This window comes from Gekko japonicus, unplaced genomic scaffold (assembly GCF_001447785.1).
Source record: "Gekko japonicus isolate JY-2015 unplaced genomic scaffold, Gekko_japonicus_V1.1 scaffold170, whole genome shotgun sequence".
NCBI classification, from domain to species: Eukaryota; Metazoa; Chordata; class Lepidosauria; order Squamata; family Gekkonidae; genus Gekko; species Gekko japonicus.
Genome location: NW_015160212.1, coordinates 173,721 through 190,437, shown reverse-complemented (window position 1 = coordinate 190,437; position 16,717 = coordinate 173,721). Strand labels below are relative to the sequence as shown.

Genomic DNA, 16,717 nt, shown 5'->3' with positions numbered 1-16,717 from the left:
GGAAGGGAGAGAGAGAGAGAGAGAGAGAGAGAGAGAGAGAGAGAGAGGGGCCGCCTTTATTAACTGCACTTCGTAACCACAGTACAAAAATACAAAGGCTGATAAAATAAACCCTATTTAGGTCTATTTTATCAGCCTTTGTATTTTTGTATTTTTATATTTGTATATGAGGTATGAATGGGCCCTTATTTGTTATTTTAATTTGTGTTCAATAAATATATGTATATTTTTGTATGTTCCATAATTAGATTTTTAGAGTTGGCCGTCTTCTATTCTTGACTAACCTTTTTAGGTTCTGAATTCTAGGTTTTAGGTTCAGGTTTTTTCCCTTTTCCCTTTTTTTTGTCCTCTCTGGTATTTTTGGCCACTGTGTGACAGAGTGTTGGACTGGATGGCCCATTGGCCTCATCCAACATTGGCTGTTCTTATGTTCTTAGGTGTGAAGCAGATACAAGACTCCAGTACGTGTGCAGAGAGGAGGGACGGGGACTCGCTTCACCAATGCTGTTCTTGCTGGCTTGGCTACACACACACCCTCTACTGCCACCTGTCCCTTTGCCATCTGCAGAGTTCACTCTGGCTGCAGCCGTTCCTACTGCGAAAGCGCCATCCAGTCCGGCCACATCGAAGAACGCCCTGTGACCAGATTCGCTCGCTTGCCTCTTCCCCCAGGAAAGACCTGAAGCGGCAGGAGATGAGGGCGGTGTTCAGACCTAATGCGGCAATCTCTGGGGAAACTGCCTGAGGAGCCAGGCACTGGGGAAACTGGACACACGGGGGAAGTGGCTGGCGGCACACAAGGGGTTGGATCCAAGTGACACGGGCAGGCAGGAAGGTGGGGTTTCGTCAAAGGGACACAGCCGTCCAGTGAAGTCGCACCTACACTTCCAGTTCCTAGCTGAACGGGGCCCCATGAAGGGTAACCAGTTCAGCGTATATAAAGGACACAGAAGGAGAAAATGCATAGAAAGTAGAACTTGTTTTCCATCCTGGTGGGCTTGAACAATGATTTTTGATCAAGCGTTCTGGCCTAGCCAGTTTGGTGTGGTGGTTAAATGCGCGGACTCTCGTCTGGGAGAACCAGGTTTGATTCCCCCACTCCTCCACTTGCACCTGGCTGGATGACCTTGGGCAAGCCGTAGTTCTGATAAGAGCTGTCCTTGAAAAAGAGCAGCTTCTGTCAAGAGCTCTCTCAGCCCCACCTACCTCACAGGGTGTCTGTTGTGGGGAAGGGAGGGGAAGGGAAAGGAGTTTGTCAGCCGCTCTGAGACACCTTTGGGTAGTGAAGGGCGGGGTATAAATCCAATCTCTTCTTCATCTTCTTCTAGAAGGATTTGCTGGATTACAGAGACAGCGGAACAGAAATGGTATCTCTATTTTATGGGGTGCATTTCTTTTAACCCGCACCCCACCCCACCCCACCCCACTGCATCAGAAGTCATGAAGTATCCCTGGATCCACTGGATACTACACTAAACCACTTTGATACTATTCAATGCATCCAAGTCTTGCAGGGACATGATCTGCCTCTACCTTTTTAGTTACAAAAGAGTCAGCACCTGGGTGGAAATTCACAAGCTTTCAGATTTTACAGTCCCGGCTCACGAGGTTATGGGTCAGTAGGCTTCAGTGTGGGATTCGCCAATATAGGGTGAGAAGCTGGACTTCTGGAGCACTGATTTCCTTCTCTGGCCTTTCCAAGGTCAGGAAACAGCTTTCCCCGAGACGCATGGGAACATTCTTTTCATCGATGTCTCCGGCACTCGTATTGCTTCGAATAATTTTATCAACCCCGTCTCGTGCCTTCGAGTTTCAGGGGCCCCACATTTTGAAAAGCAAAAAAGGGGACACGTTTCCCCACTGGCTACTTCAAACAAGCGATCCAGTGACCTCCGGTGACCACAGATCCGTGAAGCCGGATGGGGACCACAATGTTTTCTGCTGAGGTGTTGTTGTTTTAGTATGTGATGATTTTACAGGTTTTAAATGTATATCTGCATCAGCTGCAGACCTATGTGTTGGAGCTCGCCCTGAGCCTGCGATGCGGGGAGGGTGGGATGTAAGCCTAATAAAATCTAAATATCTAGTTCCCAACAAGGCCCCTGCATGCGGATATTTATTTACGCAGATCGGGGGCACGTGGAGGGAAAAGAGATTATCCTGCACACTTGGGGCACCCTCCCAGCTGTGCAGAAAAATCTAAAAACTTTTTAAAAGGATATGGGGGATATTTAAATCCCCCCAAAAGTACAACAGCTTTTTCTGCTCATGCGCAGAGAAAGGACTTACCAACGACAAGGAGCTTTCTTTCTCCTTGGAAAGTTCTGAGCATGTGACTGCCCTTAGCAACGGCTTTCCTAGCGACGAGGCCTTTGCAGGCTTTTCCGCTTTTGGGAAGCCGGGAGCAAAGAGGGGGGGAAAGCAGCGGGTGGCTTTATGGCTGAGCCTGCACTGGCTCAGCCTCCCAGGCACTGCCACTGCTGGTGGGCTCAAAGTGGGGGGGGCAGGGGGGGAGAGCGAGGTGTGTGTGGGGTGGGGGGGGGGGGAGAGAGATCGACTTGGTGGAGGGTTGTAAAGAAAAAGAAGGGATTGGCTTGGGGAGAGAAAGAAAGCGGGAGGGGGAGAGGGAAGGAAGCAGGTGGGAGAATGCTTCCTCCCCGCAAGTTTCTTGCAGGCCCTCCCTTGTAAATAAATAAAAGCGACCACTGTGACAAATCTCATTTTAAATACCCCTCCTATTTAAACTGAGATAATTGCTACTAACTAGGAATACTCCTAACCTTCTGACCCCAAAAGAGGACGTTTTCATCAGTTTTTTTTTTTAAAGAGCCCAAAAGAGGGAGGACATCAAAAAAGAGGAACATCTGGTAACCCTCTCTAGCTTACAAGGTCTGTTCCAAAATGTTCTTCTTCTCACTTCACTTTCCCTTTTTGCCTCTATTGCCACCATTTCCTTTTCATCCGTAATATGAATCATACCATTCGTTAATATTTCTTTCTTTCTTTTTTTTTTGTTCCTAGGAATTATATTTTTGGAAAGCTGAATCACGCCTTAGAAAGACAGCCGAGCCAACCGCAAATAATTTGAAGGGCAAAGAATGGAGAGGAGATTTGGGCAGAGCCCAGGGTGCTGGTAGGCAGTCACCACCCTGTAGACAATGTGGCCCTAGTCAGGTTAATTGGTTAGTTAGAACCACTATGTAAACCGCCCAGAGACCCTTCGGGGTCAGGGCGGTATATAAGCCGAAGGTATAAATAAATAAATAAATAAGCGTTGACACCCGTGAAGATCCTCTTCCCAAACTCTGCCCTCTGTGCCACCACCGGCCATATACAGGGCTTTGGTGAGCTTCCCTTGGCACCCATTTCACCATCGCCTAGGAGCGGGTCAAAACACGCGTCTCTACTCAGGCTTGAAACCAAAGGGTTCCATCTTTAAAGTCTGTTTTTACGATCTGCTTCTTACCAGAGGGCCATTTTAAAGATTTCATTTTAGGCTGATGAACAAGCAAGATACACAAGGTGGGCGAGGAATCCGCCATCGCCACGTCCCCGTGGCGATTCCTCTGTGCCCGCCTTCTTTCCCTGGCAGGGGCAGCAGGTGGGGAAGGGAGGACAGATGAAGGAGTGGTGCCCTCGCTTGCCAGAAAAGGATGGGGGAAAGCAGCAGTGGTACCTCTGCCTCCTCCGGGCTGGTGTTGCTTGTCGCCTTCTCTCCCTGGTGGGGCTGGCAGCTGTGGCTGGAAGAAGAGCCCCCCACCTCCTCGGCCCAGCCGGCGCCAGTCACCAGTGCTCAGCACCTGCCTCCTGGAAGCCTGTTCTCCCTGCCCCCAGGGATGGTGAGGACTGCTGAGCAGTGGCGGTGCCTGGGCTGTGATGAGGGAACCCACGGCTGTCCAAGTACCCAACACTGCCAGTACTCGGTGCCCACTTCCCCTGGCTGGTGCCTTCTGCTCCTCCCAGCTGCCTTCGCCCCATCACCTTCCAATGCATCTGGGTAGCTGAGATCTCACGAGCAGACCCCAACATCCAGGGGTCATTTCCTGCAGGAGCGCACAGGAGCGGAGCTCCAGCAGTAAAGAGCCCAGGGGGCGGGCACATGCAACAAGCCCCACCCCCTGAGCAAGAAGCAGCCAGGTAAGTTGCAGAGTCCCCCCCGGCCCCCCCGGTCCAAAACAGTCCAGTGGCACCTTTAAGGCCAAGGTTTATTCAGGTCTCTCTGTGAGGGCAGATCTGCACGTCCCCCCCAATAGCTAGCAATCCAAAAGAGTCCAGTGGCGCCTGAGTGGTGGGTGTTGCCTTCTGACACACTTCCGGTGATGTCAGGGGGTGTGGCATATGCAAATAAGTCATGCTAATGAGGTATGCTAATGAGCTCCTGCACCTCTTTTTCTACGAAATGACCCCTCCCGACATCTCCTGGTTGTCCCCGGCCCTAGGGATGTCCAGTTGGCCTCGACTAGGGCCAGGGCTTTCTCTGCCCTGGCCCCCCCTGGTGGAATGAGCTCCCGCTTGAGATCAGGACCCTGCAGGATACAGAGCTGTTCCACCGGGCCTTCAGATGAGGCGGCGGACACCCAAATCCACCTTCCGCCTCCCCTGCTGATTATGCTGATAATGCTGGCCTCTGACCTGCCCAAACTGAGCACCACTGTCGAGGCGAATCCACTCGGATTGCTGTTTTTATTGTTTCGATAATGATACGATTTTAATTACCGTATCTAAATTATATTGGCATCTGTGTGACTTGTAACCCGCCCTGCTTGCTGGGAGGGAGGGATAAAAATCGATTCAAATAAAATAAAATTAAAAAATCACCTCTTTTTTTTTAAAAAAAGTTTTTCCGAATAGGGTTGTCAACCTCCAGGTGGGGCCTGGAGATCTCCCGCTATTACAACTGATCTCCAAACGACAGAGATTAGCTCCCCTCAAGGAAATAGCTGCTTTGGAGGAAGGGCTCCATGTCCTGGAGGCCCCTCCCTAAACCCCGCCTTCCCCAGGCTCCACCCCCCCAAATCTCCAGGTATTTTCTAATCCAGAGCTGGCAACCCTAGTTCCGAATTTTTTCTCCGCAAACCTGGGGATTGGCCCAGATCTGTAAAGAGATCTCCTTTTGCTGTGTGTAGCCCTAATCCACAATTATTTTTTTCTAACATTGACTTTTTATTAATATTTTGAATAGATTAATCACAACAATTGCCATAAAGTACACATCCAGCTGATATACAAACACAAAAAGAGGTATGAGGTATAACCAGATAAACTAATTACTATGACTTTAGAAGAACTATTCTTGGTGGGTAAGGAATATCCATTTGTTTGAAGTTCAAGGAACACCACTGTTCATACAGGTTCTCAAGCAATTTTAACAATCCGCTCCAGGGGCAGATATAATCATGTGGTTTCTACGGCTTGTTTTAACAGAGCTGCCTCAAGCAGGTCTCCGGGGAGGCGGCATATAAATTTTCTAAACAAGTCATCAATTACAGGCTCAATTAGGAAAACAGAAGGCCATCAGGAAACCGAACGCCCCTACGATTATTCCCTGTAAGGCAAAAGATCTGGGTTCGGTTCACAGAGGGTTAAGGGCCGTGGACTGGGACATTCACAGGAGTGCCCCTACAACCTGCATGGGATCTCAGTGACTGGGAAACATCTGTGACACCCTTCTCCTGATGACTCCTTGGGACAACTTCTAGATTTACTGTACGCCCCTTGACCAATGAGGGAGCAGAGGCCAGCTCTGGCAGAACCTCCAAACTGAAGAAGACAAGGATTAGGGTTACAAAGCCACAGAGTGTACAAGAGAAAACAATCATCATGGACATACCCCCCCCCCCCCCAAGGTTGATTATCTTATTCCCATGCTCTTGGGCACAGGAGCGAAGTCGTTTTCAGGTGCTAAAAACTTCAATGGGAACAACCGGGTCCTGCTCTGAAGACCCACAGAGCCAGATATCAAGACTTTCTTCACCAGCATACAAGGTTCACAAGGGCTGCAACCAGTGTTCCCTCCAAGATGAGTTAGTGTGAGTCAGCTCACAGTTTTTTTAGCCTCCGGCTCACACGTTTTTGCCTTCGCTCGGGAAGGATGGGCTCCAGAGCAAATTAATTTATGCAGTGGCCAAATCGCTTGCTCACAGCTTTAATGCCAGGAGCTCACAAAGTATGATTTTTGCTCACGAGACTCCACAGCTTAGAGGGAGCACTGGTTGCAACCGCTCTGCGGTGAATCGTGTAGAACGCAGAAGCCCAGCAAAGCCGGTGGGACTTCCTCTAGCTCCCAAGACTGCTGCTGTATCCTGCTCCGAGCAACTGAAATCCACCAGTTTACGGAGAATGAAAGGCCTGCGCTAACCAGCTGCGTCAAAAGAAGCTTTGGCCCCCTGCCCCTTCCCGAATGCCCCAGTCCCCCGCCATATTGAGCAGAAGTCGCTTACCGCTAGGCTTTAAATACTTCTTGGCGTGCAGGTAACTCTCCAGCATCCGTTCGTTGAAAAGCATGTAACCCATTGGCTCAGAGATAATGATATCCACCTGTTCGGGAAGCGAGACCTCCTCCACCTTCCCTGGGATTACCACGATCCGATCGGTGAGGCTGTTACTCTTCACTAAAACCTGTCCCGGTAGAATGGGGGGAGAGGGTCAGAGAGAGACCATAAATATTCCCATCTATCTGCTCCTGTCAAAAAGAGATGGGTGTTTTATGGAGTTTGTTCTAGTAGACATTTACTCCCACAGTTACTGGTAGGCTAGGCCAGAGTCAAAAGCTTCACGGGGGCCAAATGGTTTCTTGTGTCACCTGCTCCCAGCTGAAATGGCACTTGCGGTACAACGTTCTGGCTACTTGCCATGGTGGCACCTTCTGCCCGCCAGCTGCCGCGGTGGTTCAGGGATAACATACCAGGACCCCCCAAGATTCATGGTGCCCTACAGTTATGTTAACTATTTGGAAACACCTCCAATTGCAATGGACGTGTTCAGCTGCAGTCTAAAGGCTGCAGTCTCTGCAACTTTCCCCTTTAAAATAAAATCAGCAAACATCAGGATCAGGCCGGTGTTTACACGCACGAAGCACAAAAAGTGTTCCTAAATAGTTCACCGTGAACTTCCAGGGCTGAATGGCTACATCAAACATCCTGGTAAGTTCTGGGTGTCCCAAATGAACTGCAGAGCTAGACAGAATCCTGGTCCATTAACTGCCCCACCTCGGAAGCCGAGACTAACCTGGGTCAACGTGGACTCGGAAGGGTGTAACCCTGCTAAAGACTGCTCTGTCAGAGAAGCAGTGAGGCAAAGGACACCACTGGTATTCTGAACATGCGCATCCTTGAGGTAATCATTTGGTTCACCTCCAATGTGGCATCACCCCTAGCGGGGGGAAAAACCAGAACCTAATTACGGGACAGACTGAAAACAATTTTTAAGGTCTTGAACAACCTAACCAGTTTACAATGAGGGACGGCGTTCAAATGCGGAGACTGTTTCCTAGGAACTAAATGCCCTCGTTGTTTGCAATGAGCCGTAAAAAGTTTAGGGACTGGCCGTCCGAGAGATCAACCAGACGAAAAGGTCCCTGCGACGTCTCATCGCTGCCCGTGATGCTGGATGCGGCATCAACCACGCTGATACACTGAACTCTCACTAGGATCACCCATTATATTCTTGAAAGCTCAATGTATACCCAACCCAGGTTAAAATTTCTCCCTGGTATTTTATCGGACTTAAGTTTCTATTCAGACTCTGAGAAGACTGTATTCTTGTTAGCTGATGTCAATGCCAATATATCTTATAGAATGGCTTTATATGCCTTGGCTGCAAAGAAAATACAGGCCAATGCCGTTCTTATGGGAACTAATTAATACGGATCTTAGTGGACACCTTTTGATTTAATTAATTGCTTATAACTTCAGTTTTATGGTTTTAATATATCTTAAAATTTACTCTTATTTTATACCATTATTCATATTTATAGTATTCCCCTCTGTTGTTATCCTTGGTTTGTAATGGCCTATGGCTAAATACAAATAAATTTCTATTTCTACACGAGGATCGCTGACTTCAGCAGACACTAACTGGACACCTCGTTCAGAGGTGTCAACCGTAGGAACTGCTTGTACCCTGAGCATTACATCTAGGTGAGGCATAACCAGGGGTCATTTCGTAGAAAAAGAGATGCAGGCGCTCATGAGCATAACTTATTTGCATATGTCACACCCCCTGACATCACCGGAAGTGTGTCAGAAGACAATACCCACCGCTCAGGCTCCACGGGACTGTTTTTTATTGCTAGCTATTGGGACACGTGTAGATCTGTCCTTGAAGAGGAGGGAGAGCTTGTGCCTGAATAAAACTTGGTCTTAAAGGTGCCACTGAACTGTTTTGGACCGGGGGTCCAGGGGGGGAGCCTCTGCAACTTACCTGGCTGCTTCTTGCTCTGGCTGAGGGCTGCTGGGAGCAGGGGGCGGGGCTTGTTGCATGTGCCCGCTCCTGTGCGCTCTTGCAGGAAATGACCCCTGGGCATAACATCACTGATGGACAGTCATTGGCAAATTCTATCAGGAAAACCCCAGACGGTGACGTCCTTTGGAGATGTTACTCCAATGTATTCATTGAACCTGTTCTGCCCCTTTTCAAGCAAATCAGTGCAGTGGCTGATCGACACAAGCCTACCGATCAAAAGGGGAACTGGGAAAAGTTGCAGTCATCGCTGTGGGGCAGTCATAAAGCTGATAAAGAGCAGAGATGTTCCTCTGCAGTCCACGTGGGACGGTTTTCAGGTGCATCCCCCAAACACACTTGTAACGTCTTGTGGTCTCAGCAGGGAACAGAGCATGGACTCCTCATTCTCTGACATAGGCACCCTTGTGAGGAAGCCCGCCCGTGAGAATGCTGATGCATGGGCTGTTCCGCATTATGTCAGGCAGCCAGCACTGCAGCTGGCTGGGTGTGATGATACTGACATCCTGGTTTTGCAGTTGACCTGTCTCCGCTAAATTTCATGTTCTGAACCATGGCTCAAGTGCGGCACGGCTGAGAAGAGGAAGTGTATCCCAGAAATTACAATTTCAACATGATGCGCTCACCTGAAATTCAGGAACAGTTTCTATCCCTGGCACTGCCTAGCAAGAACTCATGCTGGAAAAGTCTCTCTGGAGAGCCTTGTTCTCCTGAAATGACTTGGTGAGTGAAACCTGGCCAAGGATGTGGAATCGTTCAACAGCAAAATCTACAATGTGCAAGACACACGCTGAGAAGGTCCCTTCCATTGACAAGCCACGCGTGCCATCACCTCCCTCCATGTTCGCTTTATCAGGAGCAGTGTGGCAATGAGCCTACCTACAATACTCCAAGTCTATGAGACGAGGAGAGAGCTCATTTGCACCCATCTTTACATCTCTTCTTCCTTCTCTTACAAAAGGATTTCAAAGGGAGATAAGAGAGACTGCTGAACTGCAACTGAGAATGAAGCTCAAGACAATGTGTCATACTGGACTGAATCGAGACCTAGGTTTTCTGTCTCTTTACCAATGCTTTCTCTGCACCTACTACCCCTCTGCATATCACAACTAATCCAATCACGCCTGCTGTTGTCATTCACCTGCTATTGACATTCAGCACCTGGAATCACTCCACTCTCCAAGATATAAGGACAGATGGGACTCACATCCTAGTTGTATCTGAAGAAGTGAGCAGCGACTCACGAAAGCTCATCCCCTGCCACACATTTTGTTAGTCTTTCAGGCGCTACTGGACTCTTGCTGTTTTCTATTGCTACAGACAGATTAATATGGAGGAGTGGGGAATCAAACCCGGTTCTCCCAGATTAGAGTCCGCGCACTTAACCACTACACCAAACTGAACTGGGCTTCCAGATGTTGCCTGGAATGAGAAATACTGATTCAACCATATGATGACAGATGTTGCACTTGCTCTATTGGAGAGGTGGAATCGATGGTTCATATGTTCTTTTGATGCCTGTTCCATCAAGTTTCTAGGGATAAGTTTATATCTCTATTTTTGGACAGACCATCAGTAGATGCAGATAAGACCTGCCTGGAGAGACTTTTAATTGATGAAAATCCAACTGTCTCCAGACAAATAGCCAACTTCTGCTTCCACTTGGTAAAATTCCACAATAGGAAGCATGATTATGTCTAGTTTTTTTTATTTGTATGACTCGTAATCATTTTATATTTTATATTTACTAGACATTTTAGATTTATCTTAGATTTTTTGGATTGTCATATTTTATAAACATTTTAAGGTTTTTATGATTAAACAAATTTCCTGCGCTGGAATGAATTTCTTTGGCTGTTATAAGAATGTATTCCTATGATTAATGGCCTTTGACCGCAAATAAACATTCGTTCGTTCGTTCGTTCGGTCGTTCATTCATTCATTCATTCATTTTCAACCTCCACTAAAGGTGATGAGATCACCATTCATTGTTCCACCAGGTGACGGGAGTAGCAACACAGGCCTTGGTTTCCTATAAAGAAAAGCTCATCTGGTCCAATATCCTTATAGTGTTTTGGAGATCTCTTCGGTGTTTCCTTTTATTGTAATAAAGTGGCCCTCAAAACTATGTGGAATTGCGGTGTTCCATGGACGTGGCTGACCCTCCTTTTTGACAGCCCTTATTCAGGGGCACATTCTGCAGCTGTGAACTTCCAGCACACATGACGGCTGGACTCAGCCCCCCACTCATTTAGAAAACAGGGTCTGAAGACTTCACTATAAGAGTAGCATCAGAATCCTCTAGTTTTTGAATATTCCCGTGATTCTCATTCTCACTGTGTGTGGTTTGCACCGCTGCAGACTTTGCAGAGGAACGACTTACTGAGGCCATTACGGACACGTTGTGAGGGTTAATCTTTATAGTGCTAGAAAGGTAGCCGTATAAGAGACAGGATTCAAAAATCACAAAATGCGCTAGAAAACAGCATCTACAGGAAGCCACATGCCACTACGGGGGCCTTACTCGTTTTCCTTGTAGCTATTAAGATTGTGGAATGTTATTTTATAGAGTAATAGAAATGGATTGCGTAACGCATTGGGGGGAAAATGATTTATTTTATATCCCGCCTTTCCTCATTATTATTCCTATTTATAAATTCCTATTTATAAATAAATTCCTATTTATAAATATATAAATTGAAATAAATTCCTATTTATTTATTTTATATCCCCCCAATACCCTGACTTGGATAATACAGGTTAGCCTGATCTTGTCGGATCTCGAAAGTTAAGCAGGGTTGGCTGGCCCTGGGTAGTATTTGGACAGGAGAGGTCCAAGGAATACCAGGGTCATGACTTGGAGGCAGGCAACAGCAAACCACCCCTGAACGTCTCTGGCCTTGAAAGCCCCATGAGGGGTCACCATAACTCAGCAGTGACTCAGCACTCTCCATTCATTTCTTCCCAAGGGGGACCCAAGGCAGCTACATCATTCTCCTCTGATTTGACAACGTACTCAAAGACGCCCAAATGTGACAAGTTTTCTCAAAATCTTCCTAGGCAACGTGTGAAGGAAAAGCTATCGATCCCGCCCTCCCATCAAACCCGAGTGCCTGACCCGGGCCTCCCTTCGGTCTATAGAGGTGCAGCAACGAAAGGGAGACCCCTCAACTCCACCCTCTCCCCGGCTTCAAAGCCTTGCCCTTTGTGTCCCATCGGCCCCAAGAATGCACCGACCTCTGCATGTTGGGCCATCGTGCTGGCTTCCACTGCGTAGATTTTTCTTGCTCCAGCTTGAGCTGCGAAAAAGGACAGGATGCCAGAGCCGCAGCCGACGTCTAATACAATCTGGAGGGGGGGGGGGACAGAAAAGGTAGATGGGCAAAACACCGAAAGTTCGCAGTGAACGCCGGGTGAAAGCCAGCCCCGCTCCGCCAAGTGATCTCTTCGCGTGAACTATTTTTTCCCCTAGACGTGGCACGAAGTTATAACCAGGCCACTTTTACGGGCAATTGCAATGGTGTGAAAGAACGGACAGACCTCTTCCACCCTTGGAAGCCTCCTTTCAATGCGGAACGGTAAGGAGGACACCCAGGCCCCTCCCGGGTAGCATCACCCACAGAAATTCAGTTTCAACAAACCGTGAATCCTAGCCTGACTTGTGAATGCTCCTTGTTCGGCAGTCTAGTCAACCGTGGGTGCTAATAACGGGCAGCCCAGGGGGAGAGAGGACACTGGCTGCAAGTTCGACTACCCCCACAGATCCACAGACAGCGAGCTTGCACTGCCTCAAGGAAGTACAGAAGAATGACCATTTGGGAGCTCCAGAATTACATTAAATTAGATCAGAAGAATTTTCCAGCTAAACACTAGGAAGAACTTCCTGACATTTAAGAGTGGTTCCTCAGTGGAACAGGCTTCCTCGGGAGGTGGTGGGCTCTCCTTCTTTGGAGGTTTTTAAGCAGAGGCTAGATAGCCCGTTGACAGCAATGCTGATTGTGTGAACTTAGGTAGATCATGAGAGGGAGGGCAGGGAGGATTGCCTCAGTGCTTAGTTCTCGTGGCCCTTTCTTACACGCCAAGGGAAATGCTGATTGCCACTTTGGGGTCAGGAAGCAATTTTTCTCCAGGCCGGTTTGGCCGGGGATCCTGGAGGTTTTTTGTCATCTTCTGAGCATGGAGCAGGGGTCACTGGGGGTCTGTGGGGGGGAGGTATTTCTGAAATTCCTGTATAGTGCAGGGGGTTGGACTAGATGACCCTAGATGTCCATGATTCTAATCCACCTCCCCAGGAAGCTTTTGTGGCAGGAAAGCGTACCCTGGATACTCGAGATGTCTTACTGATTATCTGAAACACACAGGGCAGACACCTCCGCTCACCTTGCTAACTCAGGCAATCAACTTGCAGATTGTCTACCCCTCCCCCTGGAAGAGGAGAGCCTCAAAGGTAGCTGAACCCCCCCCACCCCACCCACAGTTATAGGTCTATTGGAGCAACGTGCTGGAGTGTTAAGTCAGGAAGACTGTCCTATAACTTGAGCTAATTTTGTGCAGGACTGTATCCATACCAGTAACCATCACCCCTTTAAAAGTGGCTCAATAGAAGCACTCCTACAGTTCAAGACAGAGGGCTTGTTCAGATGGGCCATTTGAGCTGGGATACGTGCCGGTTAGAAATGGACTATTTACGCGCGATCACACAGCCAACATCTGCCTCCCGTTCCTAGCCGTTGCCAACCGGCTCAAACCCCCTTTAAACCGGAGTATTTTGCTACCAGGTCCCCAAGTGGTGTTTTCCTGGTGCTCCGGTTCCAGCCGCATTTTCCTGACACGTGATTGCACCTCCGCCGGTGTAGAGCCACTTCCACTCGGAAGCCCGAGGCTTCCGCTTTTCGTCCGCCGTTTTATTTTAGCATCGGCGATATGTGCTTGGGCGAAGCTTCACCCCGGCATTAAAAGAATTAAAAAACAGTGCTTAGTTTTAGGCTTTAGATGAGTCCGGGACCTCACAGAGGCCAGTTTTGTTGTAAAAGTTTAAAGGGAAGTGTTCACTTCAGGGCATGCTTTTGGCATGAAGATTTCAATTATATGGATGGGTGCCTATGCGCATGCACAAACAGTGGGAGGAAAAACTGCCGACACGCACTGCTGCGCGCCTGTAGTGTGGACGCCCGGGAGCGATGTGCTGCGCGGTGAGGGAGGTAAGTGGGATCGCACTTGTCCTGGATCAAATATAATCCGATTGGAACCAGAGCAGTTTAAACCGCTTCAGCACGCCGTCTGACTGCACCCATTGTGTGACAAAAAAGGGGGAACAGGAAAAAAAACACATAACACGAACTGAAACACCAACCCATATCCCAGTGGCAGCCCAAGTGTCTTGAACGTGTGTCTCCTCCAGCAGTTCATGTTCCCAGTGGTTGCCATGCAAAGCAATGTGGAAAGCTGTCACTCTGTGTTCAAGGGCAAGAACAGCCCAGTGGATTGCCTTGAGATTTAGAGCTGATACTGCCGTCTCCTGTCCTGCACTACCAGTTCATTATACTGGCCTCACCAACCTTCCAGACTGGCATCCACAGTTAATGTAAATGCAAGGGGCCATGGGAAAATATCTACTACACTAAAGGTTGTGTGTCTGAACTGTGTATGTATAAATTCACCGAGATGTACAACAACACAAATAAAGCCCAGTGAATGCCACAGATCAAACTAAAAGATCAAAATTGCATTATCTGCAAGATAGTACAGAGGGTTCGCATTTCAGCAACAATCAGACAGGTTAAGCCGAACTTCAGCTTCGGCTTCGGAAGGTGTAACTTCTATTTCAGGCTCTGGGGACGAGATCATTACTCAATCTCTTCGATGCCGTTTCGCTTGAGATTCAGCATTCTGAAACCAAACTTCAAACGGGGTGTCTGTTTATCCTGGTTATTTGTGTAAGCCTTGGTCGTGAAGCCAACAAGTATGAGAGCTTCAAAAAAAAGAAAAAACCCATTCCGGATCAATGCTGGTAGACAATGTCCTCATAATCCCAGGGCTCCTCAGGTCTAAGGGGCTGTGGTGGCTCAGTGGTTAAGACGCTGAACTGCAGACTGGAAGGTCGGTAGTTCAGCAGTTCGAGACCCAAGTGCCACATAACGGAGTGAACTCCCGTCTCTGGCCCAGCTTCTGCCAACCTAGGAGTTCGAAAGCAAGAAAATGCAAATAGATAAATAGATACTGCTTCGGTGGGAAGGTAACAGCGTTCCGTGCACCTCGGGTGTCTAGTCATGCCGGCCACATGACTACAGAAACGTCTTTGGACAGCATTGGCTCTTTGGCTTGGAAACGGAGATGAACATCGCCCCCTGGAGTCAGATTCGACTGACTTTCGAGCAAGAGAAACCTTTACCTCAGGTCTAAGAGCTTAGAAAAGGGCTCTCGAGCATGAGGAGGCACCGGAGCCCTCCAAAGATCAGACCTAGATTTCTCTGGTGGGGAAGAAAGAGAACACACTCCGGGTTTTTCATAATATGCCATTTTGATGTGGGAGAAGAATTCGCTGGAGGTCTCAGGAGAGTAACCTGACCGACAGATAGCAGATCACCACAGCTCTGAAGTAGAATGCGCTACATGCTGAGAGCGAGCATGGGCCCGTGGACAAAGACGCCATCTGACACCCTCCCCCCTTATGGCCCTGATTCAAACCAAATGTCGTAACAAAACAAATTGCTTGGCTTCCTGAGACCACGAACAGAATAGGTTCATTAGGTAAGAAACAGTACAGGAAAAGAGGGAGGAATTATTAAAGAATAGATTTTACTTCCGAGGTAACCTTTGGATAAAGCGCAAAAAGAGCAAGCAAGAAATCAGAGAGACTTCCCAGCCTCGCCAGAATACTGAAGGGTACGATACATTAAACACAAGAAGAGACACCAGCTTACCAGGGAATAGGCCCCACTGAATGAAGTGAAACATCCCCCTCTCTCAAAAAAGTTCTCAGCTGAAAAGAATACTTTAAGGTATTTCTTTAAAGTATTTCCACTCACCCAAAACAAAACAAAAAAGGCAAGCTCTCAACAATATAAAGATGTTTCATGGGGAAGGAAAAATCAAGGAGATGTGAAAGTTTGATAGTCCCCATCATGGATACAAGGCAGGTTAGCAGAGTCCTCAGATGGTGGTGTTATTTATATATATATAAATACATATATATATTTACAATGGCACAAGATCTGCTTTTGGTTTTGCTGCAGTAGATTAACATGGTGACCCCTCTAGAATCTGTCTCCACTACTGTCAGCCATCATGGCTACTTGCTCACTCTGTGCCAAGATTTCACAAGGGCTTAGCCCAAGAGTTTTTCAGCACAGACCGAGTCCTAGAAGAAAAATGCTTCTGGGAATGCAAAAAATGCCTTCCCCTCAACCTAGGGCTGCGACCCCTCTGGTTGGGACAGGGGATCCCCCAGTTTTTTTGGGGGGGCCCATCTGCTGCTGGCCAGCTGGTCAGTGGGGGAAGCCCCCCCCCCAACAGCAGTGTCCCATGGGAATGCCATTGATGCAATGACGTCACTGGTAGTCATCACTCTGGAGGCGCTGCACAGAGTTTGGCCAGAGCTTGGAGGAGATGCGTCAGCAACATCTACTAGACCCCGTGAGGGCGAGAATTACAGAGAAGGGAAATCATAACAGCCAACAGCTGATGGACAATATAACGATACATCATGTTAACTTCTTTTTAAGAAGAGTTAAGTTTTGCTATTAACATTACGTTCTGCTAATGGCCTTTAGCAAAGGAAGAGATTTCCAGTTGCCCTTTCGGAACCACAGGTCGTTACCAGGGGCCTGTGGCCTGCGTTCGGTCCCGTCACAACAGCAAAGGGACCTCAAAAGGGGCTGTTCGATTCCATCCACCTACCTTGTCTTTAAAGTCACTGTGGTTCTGCAAGATTGCGCGCTGGTAGGTGCCCGTTCTGACATAATCCTGCATCATATTTTGTTGCTGGGATAAGTATCCATAAAACTAGAAAAGAAGCCAAAAAGATCCTGATGAACCAAATAAATCCTACCACCTCACAGAGAAAAAGGGTGTGCGTACCCTGTATTTTAGAAAAACATGACTAAACAGCTACGTGAAATATCCCTCATACCAACCAGGCTGTGACTAATTGCCCCAAGAGATGCCAAGAGAAATGCTCACCCATTCTCTCTCACTCACTCACTCCATCACATACTGTGGGGGAAACCACCCAGAAAGAGCACATCCACCAATACTG

At 48.0% G+C, this 16,717-nt stretch overlaps 1 protein-coding gene across 3 annotated transcripts in view; it reads right to left on the bottom strand.

Annotated features, from left to right (window-relative positions):
• Positions 1-16,717, bottom strand: part of CARM1 (coactivator associated arginine methyltransferase 1) — an 89,720-nt gene that overhangs the window by 36,446 nt on the left and 36,557 nt on the right. For all 3 annotated transcript variants that reach the window (XM_015409915.1, XM_015409924.1, XM_015409932.1), the window contains exons 4-6: positions 16,360-16,464; positions 11,698-11,808; positions 6,441-6,618 (exon numbers count right to left, since the gene is read on the bottom strand). In XM_015409915.1, the coding sequence (XP_015265401.1) occupies positions 6,441-6,618; positions 11,698-11,808; positions 16,360-16,464 (394 nt within the window). The remainder of the gene's footprint in view (positions 1-6,440; positions 6,619-11,697; positions 11,809-16,359; positions 16,465-16,717) is intronic.